This window comes from Hyperolius riggenbachi, chromosome 6 (assembly GCF_040937935.1).
Source record: "Hyperolius riggenbachi isolate aHypRig1 chromosome 6, aHypRig1.pri, whole genome shotgun sequence".
Lineage (NCBI taxonomy): Eukaryota > Metazoa > Chordata > Amphibia > Anura > Hyperoliidae > Hyperolius > Hyperolius riggenbachi.
Window position 1 is genome coordinate 259,704,168 of NC_090651.1, and position 16,698 is coordinate 259,720,865.

At 45.1% G+C, this 16,698-nt stretch overlaps 1 protein-coding gene across 1 annotated transcript; it reads right to left on the bottom strand.

Moving 5' to 3' along the window:
- Window positions 1-642: 642 nt before the first annotated feature.
- LOC137522725 (placenta-expressed transcript 1 protein-like) lies at window positions 643-7,580 on the bottom strand. The gene is made up of 4 exons (XM_068242785.1): window positions 7,351-7,580; window positions 3,999-4,197; window positions 2,705-2,760; window positions 643-1,182 (listed from the first exon to the last, which is right to left on the bottom strand). The coding sequence occupies exons 1-4, from the start codon at window positions 7,514-7,516 to the stop codon at window positions 1,085-1,087; spliced, it is 519 nt and encodes a 172-aa protein (XP_068098886.1). The 5' UTR covers window positions 7,517-7,580; the 3' UTR covers window positions 643-1,084.
- Window positions 7,581-16,698: the final 9,118 nt, after the last annotated feature.

Genomic DNA, 16,698 nt, shown 5'->3' on the forward strand with positions numbered 1-16,698 from the left:
GAATCAAGCCCCAGGTCTTTTTGAATTTTTTTTTACTTGTTTCCACAGAATCAATTTTTGGGTCGTTTATACCAGTTGTTATTTAGTCGGGTGCTGGTAAGTCGGGGACTACCTGTACTGAATTAAAGTTGGCTGATCATTTTGTACACCTGGAAGTAGTGCCATCAACGGCTAATTTTTGATCCATATACATAAGATACACATTACATGGCATCCAAATTCAAAATATCTGTCATGATGAGCTGTATAAACCATCACATGTAGACATTTCTCTATTGCACTGTATGGTTTATCATGACAGATATCTGGTATTGAAAGTTGTATCATATTATGGATTAGCCATTTATTGCACTACTCCCCAGGTGTACCTGATTCATATTTTGAGACTGTATTATGGTGTGGTGTGCCTCCAAGAGACTCTTTTTGAGATTAACTCAAATAATTAAATCCTACAGTTGGTCTTTAATATATAAAGTAATTATATGAATAATATAGTAAACTACTGATATATAACATTGCGTGGATCTGTGGAATTTCGCCTCATTGCTTTTATAGATGCTGTAATTGTGTCATCCTGTATTCTGAAATCCAAACTGGTATCCCCAATTTTAAGGCAATATACAAGAAGTCATTATTGCAGTACAGAACATTTTCCATGGTGTTTATTAATAAACATAACAGTCAAAATAAATATTGAACATACAATGAATATATTTACAACCACAGTTACAAACAAAAAGGAAAAAAAAAAAAAAAAAAAAACAAGAGCTGGATGTTAATATAGGAGAATTATAATGGGTTGTTTTGTTATAGGCATAGTATGATAGTCCACTTTTTATGTATTTTTTCTTTGGGTGCATGTCTGTCTGTAGACGAAGTTCAACCGATTGCTGACCATGAAAGAATCCAGCTCTTTCAGAGTGGGTTTTGTATAGGAAGAATGTATTCACAATATATTTGCAAGCGGAGAATCGGGAAGTTCAGCTACCAGCACAGCCTGAGCAGTCACTGTAGTGTGCTGATAGGTAATGTACAAAAGTGAAGACCCTGCAATGGTCGGAATCCCAGATGCGGAAAACTTTGTTTACAGTAGGTTCCTGGTGAGCACAAGTAGCCCAAGTGACTGTATTACTGCAAAGCATGTTGACAGCGGTTGAAATGCTGAACCTGCATTTGCTGAACCTGAAAAATAAAGTTATATAAATCACGTTTCATCAAATGTTAATTGCATCAGCTTTTGATGCCTACAAATAAGCTATCTAAAGTGACACAAAATAAAGAAAATATAGTGGGTTCATTCCTGCAATTTTATGCTATATACACACATGCAATTATTGTTGCCTGAAGTGATATTTTGTTTTCAGTGGCATTTTTTGTATGATCGTTGTACATGCCTGCTGTTGGGCTCCTTGCCAAGCAGTGTTCTGATGTATGAAGAGGGAGAGAGCAAAATACTGTTGTCCATGTCAAGGACAAGGGGCTACTGCCTCCTCACACTTACATGTTGGTCAGTTGGGTGCAGAGTGAGCCGAATGATGCCTCACCCTGCTTCCGCTGAAATACTGGGCAGCGTTAAAGGGAACCTGAAGTGAGTAAAATTATTCAAAATAAACAGATGACGTAGCTTTAAATGACCATTACATACTAACCTCATCATCAGTTGCTCTCAGGAGCTCACCATTTTCTTCTTACAGTGATCCCTTCCAGTTCTGACAATATTTTGTCAGAACTGAAATATACCAGTTGCTGTCAGTTATATATCAGCAGTTGTCGGTTACAACTGAATGTGCAAGGTAATGTCCATGTTTCCCTATGGCTCAAGTGGGCAATATTACAGTTTAACAGTGTGCTGACCGGGAAGTTGTTTAGGGGTAAGGGCCATTTTTAAAATGGAGGACGGATAATTCCATTGATCACAGTGGACAAATAGGATGCAAGAGAGGAGGAAGATATTGAGATGTAGACTTCACAGGAGGTAAGTATGACCTGTGTATGGTTATTTTGACTTTTTATTTTCAGTTCAGGTTCTCTTTAAGTACTATTCCCCCTGCAAGTCGTACCAACTCAGAGGGAGATGTAATTTGGGGTCAATGTTTTGGAACAAGGACCCATGGAACAACATGTTCCATGGATCATAACCCATTTCTAGACTAAGAAGGCTTGTGGCCCCCCTTCTGACTTCTAACTGCAGCAAAACTGAACACACTAGGGATTCCAGCAAAAGCATCTTTGAACCTCCTGCCAAGTTTTGCTATTGGTCCATTAAACTGACCAATCCTTTCTGCTGAATATATGGAAAGCCCCATAATTTAAGAATACCTATTCTTCTGAATTCTATTGCAAGTTGCCTCTCAGGTTCTACTCCACCTCCCACTGGGCTCTGAGGTAGGGTTGTGAACATTTGACCTTGACATGGACAAGGGTGTTCTGCAATGGTATGGTACTGTTCAGGTATTGGGGCCTAGCCTGCAATGACAGCAAAGTTAGGCTTAGTTATTAACAGGGAAGAGGAGGTGAAAAGCTTTGCATTTATCTACCCACATATTAAACATTTAATTCAAGAGTACCTCCTGCATCTAAAATGTCATCAAGTGAAAGGAACATTTGTAGGATAAAAAAGTGAATTGCATATGGGCCAATGTGTCTTACACCAGCGACTCACAAATTAAATATGCGCAAATTATTGATAAAGGTATAAACTTACCAGCATACAGTTTTTTTCTAAGGATATTGGTTACATTTCCATCTGTGATTGAAACCCTGCAGAAAAAGCAAAAAGAAAATAATTAAGGTAAAACAACCTGCTTTTAATCTTATTATTTTTCACCTAGCCAGGAGCGTAACTACACTAAGCCAGGCCCCAATGCAGACATATGTTGGTGACCCCCCCCCCCCCCCAAGTACTTAGCTTAGCTGACCTCCATCATGGGGGCACGGCTCCTGCAGGTAATGCAGGGCTAGTAAAAGAGTGCTATACCTTCCCCCAGCAGCATGACATGTCCTCTTCATTCTGCATGCAGGTCATTGCTGCAACATGCAGCTAATCGCCATGCAGCTTCCATCACTATGCGACATGAAGAGACTGGAGCAGCAAGGTGATTGGCTGCATGTGTAGAGGACCATCATGCCGCCTTGAGCAGGTAATGTATAATGCTCTGCTGCTGCTCTGCATTATGTACAAATGACGGGGGTCACCCAGGTCCAGGCATAACTACGTTCCTGTTTGTTTGCAGGCACTCAGTAACAACTGACATAAAATAGTCTTTTTTTTTAATGAGTGTTATGAGTGCAAACCAAAATCTTTAATCAGTTGCTAAACTTATAAATGAGGTTTAAATATTAGAATTTAAAGTAAACCGAGCACCAATTTTACCACCAAGTCCATCTCAATAGCATATTAAATATGTATGCCAACAATGTGGCTCATTAATTAAAAAAAAATTCAACCTCTCCTTTTTACATTTAAAAGTTCAGCAGAGGGTTTTATCAGTCTACTTCTGAGTCCTGTCCGACCTCAGAAATTTCAGGCTGATAAGGACTGATGTAATTATTTTATTGCATGCATTAGCAGTGAGCATACATAAGCTTTCATCAGTACTGGGTGGGTATATATATTAGACTGTGCTTCAAAGAGTTTAAAGAAGTCACAGCTTCCACTTTCCCATGGATAAATAATGGGTGGCTAGAAGGGGAGGGGGAACATGGCAGCTCCTATAGCGAAAAAAAAGTGGTGCTTGTTCCCCTTTAAAGAGTCATTACATCTAACTACCTTGTTATTCATCTCACACCTGCTGTTGTAACCAGAAGTGTCTCAGTATTTCTGCATTTTTGTCAGCAGTCTTAGTTATATACAGTACAATAAAGGGAAACTCAAAAAGGAACACAAAACCTCATAAAATGGATGAGGCATAATGTTGGCTCAGGGTTAGTGCTTGTGTTTCATGCTTGCCTGAAAAATCTAGTTACTCTTTTATAAAGCAATCTATAAAATCACTTACTTTATATCAACAAAAGCCGGTAGTTGGTCAGATGGCGAAGTCCAGTTTGCAACCAGTGATTTGTTGGCATTCATGGTCACATTGAACAAAGGTCCTCCAGCACAGTTGTTAGTTCCATTTTGCGACCAGGTACCCACAGCTGTGTTATTGGATAGAGACTGGAAGAGCACTTTGACACTCCCGCTGCCATTAATCTTAACTGCAATGCAGATATAAACTCTTGTTAGCATAATGTCAGTGGTCATGCAGTATTCATCAGGTAAAATTTCAGCGGATCATTATTTTCCAAATGGCTGTGAAATCATTATGGCAAGACAATATGGATAACCTGGTCTTTACTCATTAAAACCACCCTGGCGTTCTATTAAGATCGCCAGGGCAGCTGCGGGAGGGTTTTTTTTAAATTAAAAAAAAACTATTTCATGCAGCCAACTGAAAGTTGGCTGCATGAAAGCCCACTAGAGGGCGCTCCGGAGGCGTTCTTCCGATCGCCTCCGGCGCCCAGAATAAACAAGGAAGGCCGCAATGAGCGGCCTTCCTTATTTTGCTTAGATCGTCGCCATAGCGACGAGCGGAGTGACGTCATGGACGTCAGCCGACGTCCTGACGTCAGCCGCCTCCGATCCAGCCCTTAGCGCTGGCCGGAACTTTTTGTTCCGGCTATGCTGGGCTCAGGCGGCTGTGGGGACCCTCTTTCGCCGCTGCTCGCGGCGGATCGCCGCAGAGCGGCGGCGATCAGGCAGCACACGCGACTGGCAAAGTGCCGGCTGCGTGTGCTGCACTTTATTTGATGAAAATCGGCCCAGCAGGGCCTGAGCGGCAGCCTCCGGCGGTGATGGACGAGCTGAGCTCGTCCATAACGCCAGGCTGGTTAAACACAACATAACTATGACTAAGAGCTCAACTCGAGCCCAATATGCATTAGTTCGACCCTGTGAATGTCTATGTCCTTGTCCTGTGTGAATTTTTTGCAAGACAGATAATTAAACTGGTTTTATGCACAAGACTGAAGTCTACGGATCCCTTCCTTTTTGCTCACTATGGTCTAGCTCACCAGTTTCTGCATCAGTGAGTACATTTAGGGGTTTCAGAGTGTTAGGGTTTCCTTTTTGACTACCTATTAAACATGTTGCTAGATGAAGTTACATAGGATGTAGCTGAAATAAAGCCAGGTGGCACTGTTTATTCTGTGGTAGTTTAGGTAAATGATCAATATCTACCTGATATCAGGTTTTTGCCTAGTTCACCACCTGGTCTCTCTAAATATGAGACAAGACTTTAGCAAAAACATGTCTATAGGTGGCCATACAATACACTTGATTTTTACCATCGATACCCACCAGATTTGATCACTTCGGTCAAATCTGCTGGAAATCAATGCTGCAAAATATGCCTCATTAATAGATTTTGGTTGGAATTTGGGCAATCACGCGGGTCTGAACATGTTGCTCAGTTGGCGTCAGGTCGTCAGCGCATTGGTAACGGCTTTCAATCAGGGATGAGCAGAAACTACGCCAGTGCGAATTTACGCATCGTAGTTCGCATCTGCGCATCGTAGTTCATAGGCGAAGTTTCAAAACTTCGCTTACGAATTTACGCGTAGCGAAGTACCGCTACGCATAGCTTACGCCCACTATGCGTAGTTAACATGTGTATTGCGTAGTGAACTACGAATGTGTTACTCGCGTCTAATTTTCTGCATGCGATTGTATGCATACAAATTTACGCATTGGAAAGGGGAATGTACGCATAGAAGGGTTCCCAGTACATGCATTTCTAAAGAAATGAATGCGTACAATTTTCTGCATACGGGCATAAGTATCCGCATACACTATGCTTCGCACTACGCGTAATTGCGTATTTTAATGCGTATTCTACGAAATGCATACGAAGCGAATATTTGTTTTCGAAGTCGTAGTTTGGCGAAGCGTAATTGCGTAAAACTACGTGTATTTCCAGCGTAGCGAAGTTGGCTGACTACGACCATCCCTGCTTTCAATTTGGTGATGACCGATGCAGAATGTTGGCGCCAGTGCTCTCATCTGCCTCGCCGACTCGCGTCCTCTGGTGTCCGGTGGCTTTTGTCCATGTTATGGGGCTCTTCCTTCCAGTACCTCCCCTCCATGTTTGAACTTTAGGCTTTTGTCCCATGACTCAAGGAGAGAAGACTCTGCTGCAAACACCGGAGGGGAGCACAGATGGGGGAGACCTGGGCGGCCAGGCAGAGGGTAACTCCACAGATTTTCAATCACTTTCAAGCTGAAATCGATTGAAAATATGTGAGGGCAGCCAGTGGCATAGCTAAGGATCTGTGGGCCTCGATGCAAGTTTTACATGCCCCCCCCCCCCCCAAAAAAAAAAACAACTCTATATGTAACAATTGAAATGGCACACCAAAACCTGCCAATGGCAACTACAGTGTCAGAGGTGCAAGAAGGGAATGGGGAGTAGTTTGTTAATGATTACCACTATTCAAAGTATCTATTATAGCGATTATTATGAGCTCAGGACCAACAGAGAGCTAATACTGCAGTTGAGGGAGGGCCCTTCGGGACCCCTCTGACCCAAGGGCCCCGATGCAGTCGCAACCTCTGCAACCCCTATTGCTATGCCCCTGAGGGCAGCTAATAGATCCCTCTTTGATCAGATCCATTCAGAGAGGGATCTGTCCTTTGGTTGATCTGGTTGCCACCCATAAGTGAATGGCCACCTTTAATTTGATCAAACTGCTGCTGATAGTTTTGCACCACCTGATCCAGTACAATGCTATAAGAACATTGCTCACACACTGCTGCAGTCCATGCTTACCACCAGGGTTGTAACTACAAATCACGGGGCCCACCACCAAAACTTTGTTGGGGCAACCAATGTTCACAGTCTTACCTTTGCCTACTCCTGGTGACCCTAACAGCCTGGGGGCCATTGTGTAAGGGTCATACAACAAGAATGGACATCATAATCTTCACACCCATAACAAGTGTAGCCACAAAATCACCTGATCTAAAGTATAGTCCTTTGTATCAGAGGAAGGGGGGCTAGTAGTTGGGGACCCCTTACAGCTCTGGGCCCCCGTGCAGTTGCAGGGGCTGCTCCCCGGTAGGTACGCCTCTGCCTGCCATGCTCCCGGTGGGAATGCTTGTACAAAAACTGGGAAAACCGATTAACATCAAGTTAATATTTTGATGAAAGTTAAGTCTGGAATGTCCTCACCTTTTAATTGATTAGATTCAATGCAATGTATATATTTAATAAATCTATGGCCTGATCAAACTGGTCACATGCTTCTCTGTGAGTCCTGCGACACACGATCAACTCTAGTACTGACTTCTGCTGTGAAGATCAGCTGTCTCACCTGTGTAAACGGTGTCATTGTAGAGGATCTCAGGAAAGATGCTCAGGGTGTAGATGTCACTCGATGCAGTGTTGTTAGGAAAGTCGCACTGAGGTAGGTCAGCTGCGTATCCTGTAGTAATCACTCCAAGAAGGAGAAGAACAGCAGTGCATCCTGTCAGTGTCATTTTGATATGGTCCTCTTTTGCTGAATGGTTCACCTGTGCCTTCTTCCTTTATATACTGCACTAACCGTGTTGGTTAATGACTAACCCAAATTTCCCCACATTTCAATTCCCTTATATATTTAATTGCAAGGAAAAATGTATTGTCATTGTTTTATTTTTATAAGTGACACAGTGAAACTGATTTTTTTTGTTCTGATGCTTTATTACAGCTCACATTTAATTTGTCTGTGACTCATCTATTGCAAAAGGAACAGCGATTAACCGAATAAACATCTAACACATATCTACACAAGTGATCAAAATTAAGAAAGCGTCGACCTACTGACTGTTCTATATTCATGTCATCATGATGATGAGGTTGGATCAGGTGACAGAAATTCAAGTGCTCACGTGTAAAACTAGTATGGTGGGTTTCGCTTATTACAAAACACTATGATGTTCAGTCATTCATCTCTGATTCTGAACACAGATATTACGAAACAAGGAACATGCTCATCCCTTGGACATTCATAGAAGGGGATTGGATTCTAATAATCATAAAATGCTATATCTGTTTAGCTTATCTCACCTAAAAGCTATCAAACAAAAGCTATTGTTCAGTGCTGAACAGTGGTAATTGGGAGTATCTGGGCGTTCTGAATTCGCTATGCCAAATTAGAACACTAACTGTAAATGAAAATGTAATACTTATTAGGAATAGAGATGTTGTGAATATCAAATTTTGGGTTTACGAATGTGGCACTTGAACTTCCGGAAAAGTTTGAGTTTGCGCGAACTGGGCGAATGGCCATAGACTTCAAGGGGCAGGCGAATTTAGAAAACTACATAGACTGTTTCTGCCCACAAAAGTGATGGAAAACTTGTTTGAAAGGGTCTAACACCTGGACAGGGGCATGCCGGACCGGGATCCATGCCAAAAGTCCCACCAAAAATTAGGGAGTTGATGCAGAGTCAGGTTTTAAACCCTAAAGGGCAGAAATCACAGTACATTCCTACATTTGCAACAGTTTAAACACAATACAGTGATAATAACAGAAGCCCTGGAGCAGTAGTGATAGTACTCTGCTTGCGTTATGTGGCACACAATTATATATCACTAGAAGTGGGCACAGGTCTGCAGGGCAGTTTCTAGGCTAAAATGCACCCAGGGCGAGGGTGTAAAAATTGTGCCCCCCGCCCTCCGTGGAGGTATAGGTGCCCACATTATAGGTTAGCCAGGTAGAAGTCCCCAGTATAGGTTAAATAGGTAGCTGCCCCCATATAGATTAGGTAGGTAAGTACCCACAATATAGGTTAGATAGGTAGTTGCCCCCAGTATAGGTTAGATAGGAAGAAGTCCCCAGTACAGTTTAAATAGGTAGCTGCCCCCAATATAGATTAGATAGGTAGGTACCTGCAATATAGGCTAGATAGGTAGCTGCCCCCAGTATAGGTTAGATAGGTAGAAGCCCCCAGTACAGTTTAAATAGGTGGCTGCCCCCAGTATAGGTTAGATCGGTAGGTGCCCCCCCATAATGGAGAGGGCAGTCAGCCATGGGGAGGGTGGCCGGACTTCTACCTCCCTTACTCTTCCAGGCCACCCTCCGTGCTCCCCCCTCCACTGCAGAGTGAGTGCAGCAGGAAACAATGTATAAAGTCAGCAACTCACCTCCCTGCGTTCCAATCGCCGATCACCTGCCACTGGTGTCCTCCTCTGCATAGCCGTAGTATACACACTATACTTCCTGTTTAGCAGGAAGTATAGTGTGTATACCGTGGCTATGCAGAGGAGGAGACCAACGGCAAGTGATTGTTATAATTTAAGTAGGCCTCAGTTACTTGGCCTGAGTTTTATGTAAAAGGCTCGTCCGCAGTGTATGCCTTTAAAATAGATAGAGGGTTGGTGATGCAGGCAGAGGCATCTCAGTGAGATGGTTCCAGATTGGAGAGGAACGAGTAGGAGGCGTCAATTCTCCTGCCGGAGAGACGCAGGGGACAACATCACACTCTGGAGCTACCAACAGAGAGTGCCTCTGAAACAACTATACACACGTAAAGGCTGGAAAGCCAAGGGTGGGTGGTTCTCGAAACAAGAAGTAACAATCGAGATCAAGCCACATTTCCAGGTGACAAAGAGGGTGGGGAGAGCGGTCCCGGGGGAGGGAAAGCCCACACAGGGAACCCCATTCACACCACACGGGTCACAACAGGGGACGATATTACACAGTCCATATGCAACAGCTTATCCTCATGAGAGTTGGGTAAGTGAAGAGGTACTCTTAATCGAACGATTGCAGAGAGTACAGTCTTCCCGACCTCAGGTACATAGTGTGCCTCAGGACATAAGGGGGGAAGTGGTCCAATCAGGACAGCTGGGGACATATTTTGTCAGCGAGAGATTGGACAAGGGGAGGTATATTAATTTTTCTGGAGAAGGATCTTTTGCATGGCAGCTTCGAGATGTTTGGGTGAACAAATGGAAACGGTGCAACATTCCTTTAGGCACCGCTACTTCCTTAGTTCCCACCTCAACCCGTGTCTTACACCAGGACCTGAGAGGTCAACCTTTTTTGGTGCTAGACGGGGAGGTGAAGCAAGTAGAGTTGTCCTCATGCGGGCAATTCTTGCAGAAGTATCTGCGTTGGCCGAGGCAAGCCAAATTTAGTGAAGAAGCCTGCAGGCTCAATAACGCAGAATGCGAGGCTACCATTCAAAAGATCCACCCTGAAGCCAAACCAATAGTTCCGGTGGCTGAAGGAAAGGTTTGGTTTTTTAACATAAGGTCTAGTGATACATTCAAGGTATATTCTCATAATTGTTCCGATAAGGGGGAGTTTCCAAGGGGAACATATTGTGTGAGTGGAGATCCCATATGGATCCTGTCATCCAGGTTTGATGACGTTGTTTCTCAAATTGTTAAGAGAACTCTGAAGGTCAAAGTTTCACGGGTAGTTCCCGTCCTGAAAGAGAACCCGACATGGGACAAAGGGGAACAGGGTTTGATCCAAGACGACCACATTTTGTTACAAAGGTTAAACAAACAGTACACTAAGTTAGAGGTAAGATTTCACCATGATACAGGTGATCTTAACGAGGTAGAACACAAAAATGAGCAGGTGAGTTCCAGTCTGCACTGGTGGACAAAGGTTCCGGTGATGTTCCAGGGACACTCGGACGGGGCATCTGCAGTTCCAAAGTTCTTTCTACACCCACTGGTCGTCTGGATGGGGATGACAACTTTAGGCATCATTGTCCAGGTGAGGTTGCGGGTTAAAATTACGTAAAATAAATTAACCTGGTCCAGAGATTGGTGCCTCATAAACAATCTACTGAACCAATAGTTTAAATTAAGGGATAAACAGGGTTACGGGTATAGGTTTAGTAGTACCTAGGAGCTGATTGTATAAAGGCGCTCTTTTAGAAGGCACCTGGCACTGCTCCGTTTTGTAACAACCAAACGAGTTTCACTTTTCTGTGGTCATGCAAGTTTGTGAGTGATACGCAAGTGACGCAAATGCTGAGCATGTGGTATTGAGGGACTTAGAAGTAGGGCTTCCCCAGAGAGCCTGGTTACAGGAAGACCAAGAGGTCTTGCTCTCTCTCTTCCAGGGGTAATCGCCTAGAGCAGAGAAGTTGTGTGAGCACGAACATCGAAAAGTGAAACATACAAGAAAGAAACCAGGTACTGGGAGGTTCAGACGCTGGGATCTGCGGGTCAAGCCGTTTTAGGGGGGATTGTTATAATTTAAGTAGGCCTCAGTTACTTGGCCTGAGTTTTATGTAAAAGGCTCGTCCGCAGTGTATGCCTTTAAAATAGATAGAGGGTTGGTGATGCAGGCAGAGGCATCTCAGGGTCTGCGTGTAGCAGAAGATACACGCAGATACTGAGAACATGTTCCTAACAGAAGGCCATCGGCCACTCTGACCTCAACAGGAACAGAAAACATTGGCCATGTTTACTAAACATCCACGGTCCTGCATCTGGGTCAAGTGCCTCATTGATTATTAATCGAGTAGGCGGGTATGATGACACCACGAGTGGGTCCACCAATAGACTGATATAGGGGGTGGCGAAGATGATGTCATATTTAACTCTTTCCTAGTCGGTATTAAATCTGGAGCGAGCGATGGGGAACTCACTTCTGCTTCTTCCTTCTGCACTAGCTCGCAAGGCCGACTTGGACCTCTAAGCATGTTATTCCTTTATGTAAGCTGATATAATGTATGCTATGTACATAGGTAGTTTAGTGTAACGTAGGTAGGAAGAAGGTACCTGATAGACTTCAGTAGGGAGTCTAATCATGAGCTTATAATGCAACATGAAGATTTGCATAGCTAGGATATGATGACTGTATCTATCTGTCCTTCTGTGACTTGAATAAATAACGGAAACATTGGAGAAGCCTGAGAAAGTCTATTTCCTGTTTGCTGTGTGGAGAGTCAAGTGATCTCACAGTCTGTGAGACGATGGTGTCGAAGCAAGGTGATAAGAACAGTTTATAACAGTGATCAGCGATTGGAACGCAGGGAGGTGAGTTGCTGTATACATCGCTTCCCTGCGCTTTACTCTGCAGTGGAGGGGGGAGCACGGAGGTCGGCCCGGGAGAGAAAGGGAGGGAGAGGTCGGGCCGTCCTCCCCACAGCTGCGGCTCCCCCTCCATCACGGCGTCTCCCCCTTTCCTCAGTGCTCAGGGTGGCCGCATGGGCCGCGCGGCCCTAGAAACGGGCCTGCAGGTGTGGGTCAGTGTCAGTGGGCTCTGTCTGTGGAGTATCAGACAGACACTGAGATACGCAACAGTTTGAACACAATACAATGATAATAACAGATGCCCTGTAATACTATTGCTTGTGTCTAATGTGACAGACAATTCTAATAGTGACTCTGCACTGGCCACAGCTCTGGTTGGTTGGCTGCCTGTGGGCTGTGGAGGGTCACACACCCAAAAAAAAAAAAAAAACCACAGCAGAAGGATGAAGTAGCCTTCAGGAGGGCTGTTTTGGTTGCTTTAAAGGGACCCTGAGCAGTACCATACAATCAAAAATTTCACTTAACTGGGCCCTCCTCCAGCCCGCCGTAGGCCGCAAGGTCCCCCGGCATCCTCCTGGCTCCTCTCAGTGTTCTGTAGGTGACTCCCATTACTGGCGACACCCAGGCCAGGTGTCAGGCTGACTCTTCCTGGATCTTGATGCTCGGCATCATCACGCGTCATCGCGGCAGCCAGCCTGACAGTCCTGTGCATGCTCGGTTTTCTAACTCTTAACCGCGCATGTGCAGGACTTTCATGCTGGCCGCTGTGATGACGCGTAGCGTCTGGCGTGATGATGCCGAGCATCAAGATCCAGGAAGTGTCGGCCCGCACCTGGCCCAGGTGTCACCGGTAATGGGAGCCGCCGGCGGGAAACGGAGAGGAGCCAGGAGGACGCCGGTGGATCTCGCGGCCTATGGTGGGCTGGAGGAGGCCCCAGGTAATTGACATTTTTGATTGTAGGGTACTGCTCAGGGTTTTTTTAACAGCAAGTCAGTCAGCGTGGATCAAAATAAACAGGCCTAGCTAATGCTTTCCCTATCTCCAGCAAGCTCTGTCCCTTCCTATCACTATTCCAGCCGAAGAAAGACTTGAACATGGCGGGTGCGAGTGCATTTTTATAGGGGGGGGGGGTCCATGAGGGAGTGCAGGCTGATTGGCTGCTATGTGCCTGCTGTCTGTGATGTAAGGGGTAAAAGTTTAGCCTAATAATGATGTACGGGGGCAGGGCAAATATTGCCGTGGTGAGCACGAAAACCTGATCTTTGCCAAATAGTGCACGCTGGCCAATCGTTCAGGTGCTGTATAATCAATGTTTAGTGTTACAATGTCACATCACATCCGTGTGACCAGCCTGTGTTTGGTGATCTCAGTGTGTCTCAAAAAAAAAGTAATGTGTCACAGAAATTAGTGACAATACCTCTTTTACTGGTCACAGCCTGCTGTGTGATCAACGTGCAGCATAAAAGTATCACATCAACATCCGTTTTGACCATACTGTGTTCGGAAATCACAATGTGTAAAGAAAAAAAAAAGAATAGATTTACAGCAGTACTCATTATAAAAAACATGACAGGCAGAAGCAGGCCAAAGCACAGAGGTAATACCTCGGACCTGTACTGGCATGTGCTGTGGCAGGTCACCCAATCTCTGGCACACAGCGTTGGGGCTACGGTCTATCTGAATAAAGGAGGCTTAAAATGCCTTTTAAGCCTCCGGAAAGTAAGAAAACGTTCAAAATAATTTTGATATTACTTTCTCACCTACTTTTTGGTACTTTTTTTGTTGAAAAGTAATGGAAAGTTATTTTAAATTGAAAATAAAAACTTATCTCCCAGAAGAAAACTCAGCCAGGTATAGGTGCCCCAGTATAGGTTAGCCAGATATGAGTGCCCCAGTATAGCTTAGTCAGGTATAGATTAGCTTAGTATAGGTGCCCCAGTATACGTTGTCCAGGTTTAAGTGCCCCAGTATAGCTTAGTCAGGTATAGATTAGTCAGGTATAGGTGCTCCAGAATATCTTAGCTATGTATAGATTAGTCAGGTATAGGTGCTCCAGTATAGGTTAGCCAGGCATAGGTGCCCCAGTATAGTTTAGCCAGGTATAGGTGCCCCAAGTAAAGCTTAGTCAGGTATAGGTGTTCCCCTGACTCACTGGTTCTCCACCAGGCGGTGTCCTGACTCTTCCCTTCCTCACATCCGTGCACCCCTCCGTGCTCACCCTCCATGGCAGCAATGCATGTTAGCGGGAGTGATGTAGTAAAGACTCACCTTCCAGGCTTCATGCGAAGATCACTGCCGCTGGGATTTTCTGTCCTCAGCCAATAACTCTTACTACTTCATGATTAGCAGGAAGTAGTAAGAGTGAGCGGCTGGAGACAGAACATCCTAGTGGCAGTGATCTTCGCATGAAGCCCGGAAAGTGAGTCTGTACTACTCTGCTTTCGCTGCCATGGAGGGTGAAAATGGAGGGGGCCATGGAGATGAGGGAGGGGGGAGTTGGGCCCCCCTCCTGGCTGCAGAGTTCCAGTGTGCCGTGGCTCCCCCTTTATCACTGTGCTGGGTGCGCCCTCCTCCCTCTGCCTCACTGCGCCCAAGCGGGCACCCGACTAGCCCATCCTTAGAAACAGGGCTGGCTGCATGTTTGTTTCAGGTATGTGATTCAGACACTGCTGACCAGAAACATTCGTAGGGTTTAAAAGGAAAAAATATGGCAGCCTCAATATGGCCTCTGGTTCCTTTTAACGTTGGTAAGGATTCCTTGTTGCCACCATAATCATGCACAGACACAGATGGCTTGGCTTACTTAGCATTTCCAAGCCTGGAGAGCAATAGAAAAATTAAGTTATCCAGAAAAAGTTGCTCAGCATTTTTAAAATGGTCTGCTTTAAAGCTGGAAAAGTTTAAAACCCTCCTCTTTAAAGCGGATTTATAAATGGCTAGTAAAATAGCAGGTGTTACTCTATTTGCTTACATTTATCTGGAATTATTACAAAAATGTCCCACTGTGCATGAGAGTATTTGTTTCTCTGTCTTAAACCTACCTTACTGTTTGTTTCCTTAGATCCTGTTTAGGGGGCTCCTGTTGTCAGTGCACAGTGCTGGCCACGCGCCTGAGTTTGGTGCGGCTATAGCAGCAATGCTATAGTCCGACGTTCTGCACACGGGTAATTTGGGGATCTGGCGATTATGTCTCCCTCTGAGTTGCTACAACTCGGAGGAGGAATAGTATTTAATGGTGCCGGGGATATTAGCGGCAGCAGGGTGAACCATCATTCAGCTCACCCTGCCCTCAATTCACCAACGCCGAAATGAAATAGACACCCTGTTTAGACCATATCTAATAACAAAAAGTGATTTGAAGTGATTATGAGGAATTACATTTTTGGCCTTCTTTAAAAATGCTATCTATATGACTTGTGTGCTTATCCTGTGCCAGTAGCACTTTTTCAGAATCACTAACCCACAATAACTTTGCTCTTAGGCTTTTTATCCTTGCCCATCCTTGTGAGCTCTTCATATAATGATTATCAGCCTGACTGAGCGACTACCAAGTAGAGTTGGGCTGAACGGTTCGCCTGCGAACGGTTCCATGCGAACTTCAGTGGTTCGCGTTCGCGTCCCGCAGGTGAACTTTTGCGGAAGTTCGGTTCGCCCCATAATGCACCATGAGGGTCAACTTTGACCCTCTACATCACAGTCAGCAGGCCCAGTGTAGCCAATTAGGCTACACTAGCCCCTGGAGCCACTCCCCTCCCTTATAAAAGGCAGGCAGCGGCGGCCATTACGGTCACTCGTGTGCCTGCGTTAGTGAGAGTAGGGCGAGCTGCTGCAGACTGTCTCTCATAGGGAAAGATTAGTTAGGCTTAGCTTGTTCCTGGCTGCATACCTGTTCTGTTCAGTACCTGCATACCTGTTCAGTGAACCTGTTCTGTTAATCCACCACTGCATACCTGTTCTGTGAACCCACCACTGCATACCTGTTCTGTGAACCCACCACTGCATACCTGTACTGCGAACTCACCACTGCATACCTGTTCAGTGAACCCACCACTGCATACCTGTTCTGTGAACCCACCACTGCATACCTGTTCTGTGAACCCACCACTGCATACCTGTACTGTGAACTCACCACTGCATACCTGTTCAGTGAACCCACCACTGCATACCTGTTCTGTGAACCCACCACTGCATACCTGTACTGTGAACTCACCACTGCATACCTGTTCAGTGAACCCACCACTGCATACCTGTTTAGTGAACCCACCACTGCATACCTGTTCAGTGAACCTGCCACTGCATACCTGTTCTGTGAACCCACCACTGCATACCTGTACTGTGAACTCACCACTGCATACCTGTTCAGTGAATCCACCACTGCATACCTGTTCAGTGAACCCACCACTGCATACCTGTTCAGTGAACCCACCACTGCATACCTGTTCTGTGAACCCACCACTACATACCTGTTCAGTGAACCTGCCACTGCATACCTGTTCTGTGAACCCACCACTGCATACCTGTTCTGTGAACCCACCACTGCATACCTGTTCTGTGAACCCACCACTGCATACCTGTACTGTGAACTCACCACTGCATACCTGTTCAGTGAACCCACCACTGCATACCTGTTCAGTGAACCCACCACTGCATACCTGTTCAGTGAACCTGCCACCT

Bases quoted from the DNA above. Each gene is read 5' to 3' on its own strand.
- LOC137522725 (XM_068242785.1), bottom strand. From the start codon at position 7,516: ATGACACTGACAGGATGCACTGCTGTTCTTCTCCTTCTTGGAGTGATT. The intron at 4,198-7,350 runs GTGAGACAGCTG...TCTGCATTGCAG, and splicing joins CAATGACACCGTTTACACAG to TTAAGATTAATGGCAGCGGG. The intron at 1,183-2,704 runs GTAAGTTTATAC...TTTATTTTTCAG, and splicing joins TAGAAAAAAACTGTATGCTG to GTTCAGCAAATGCAGGTTCA.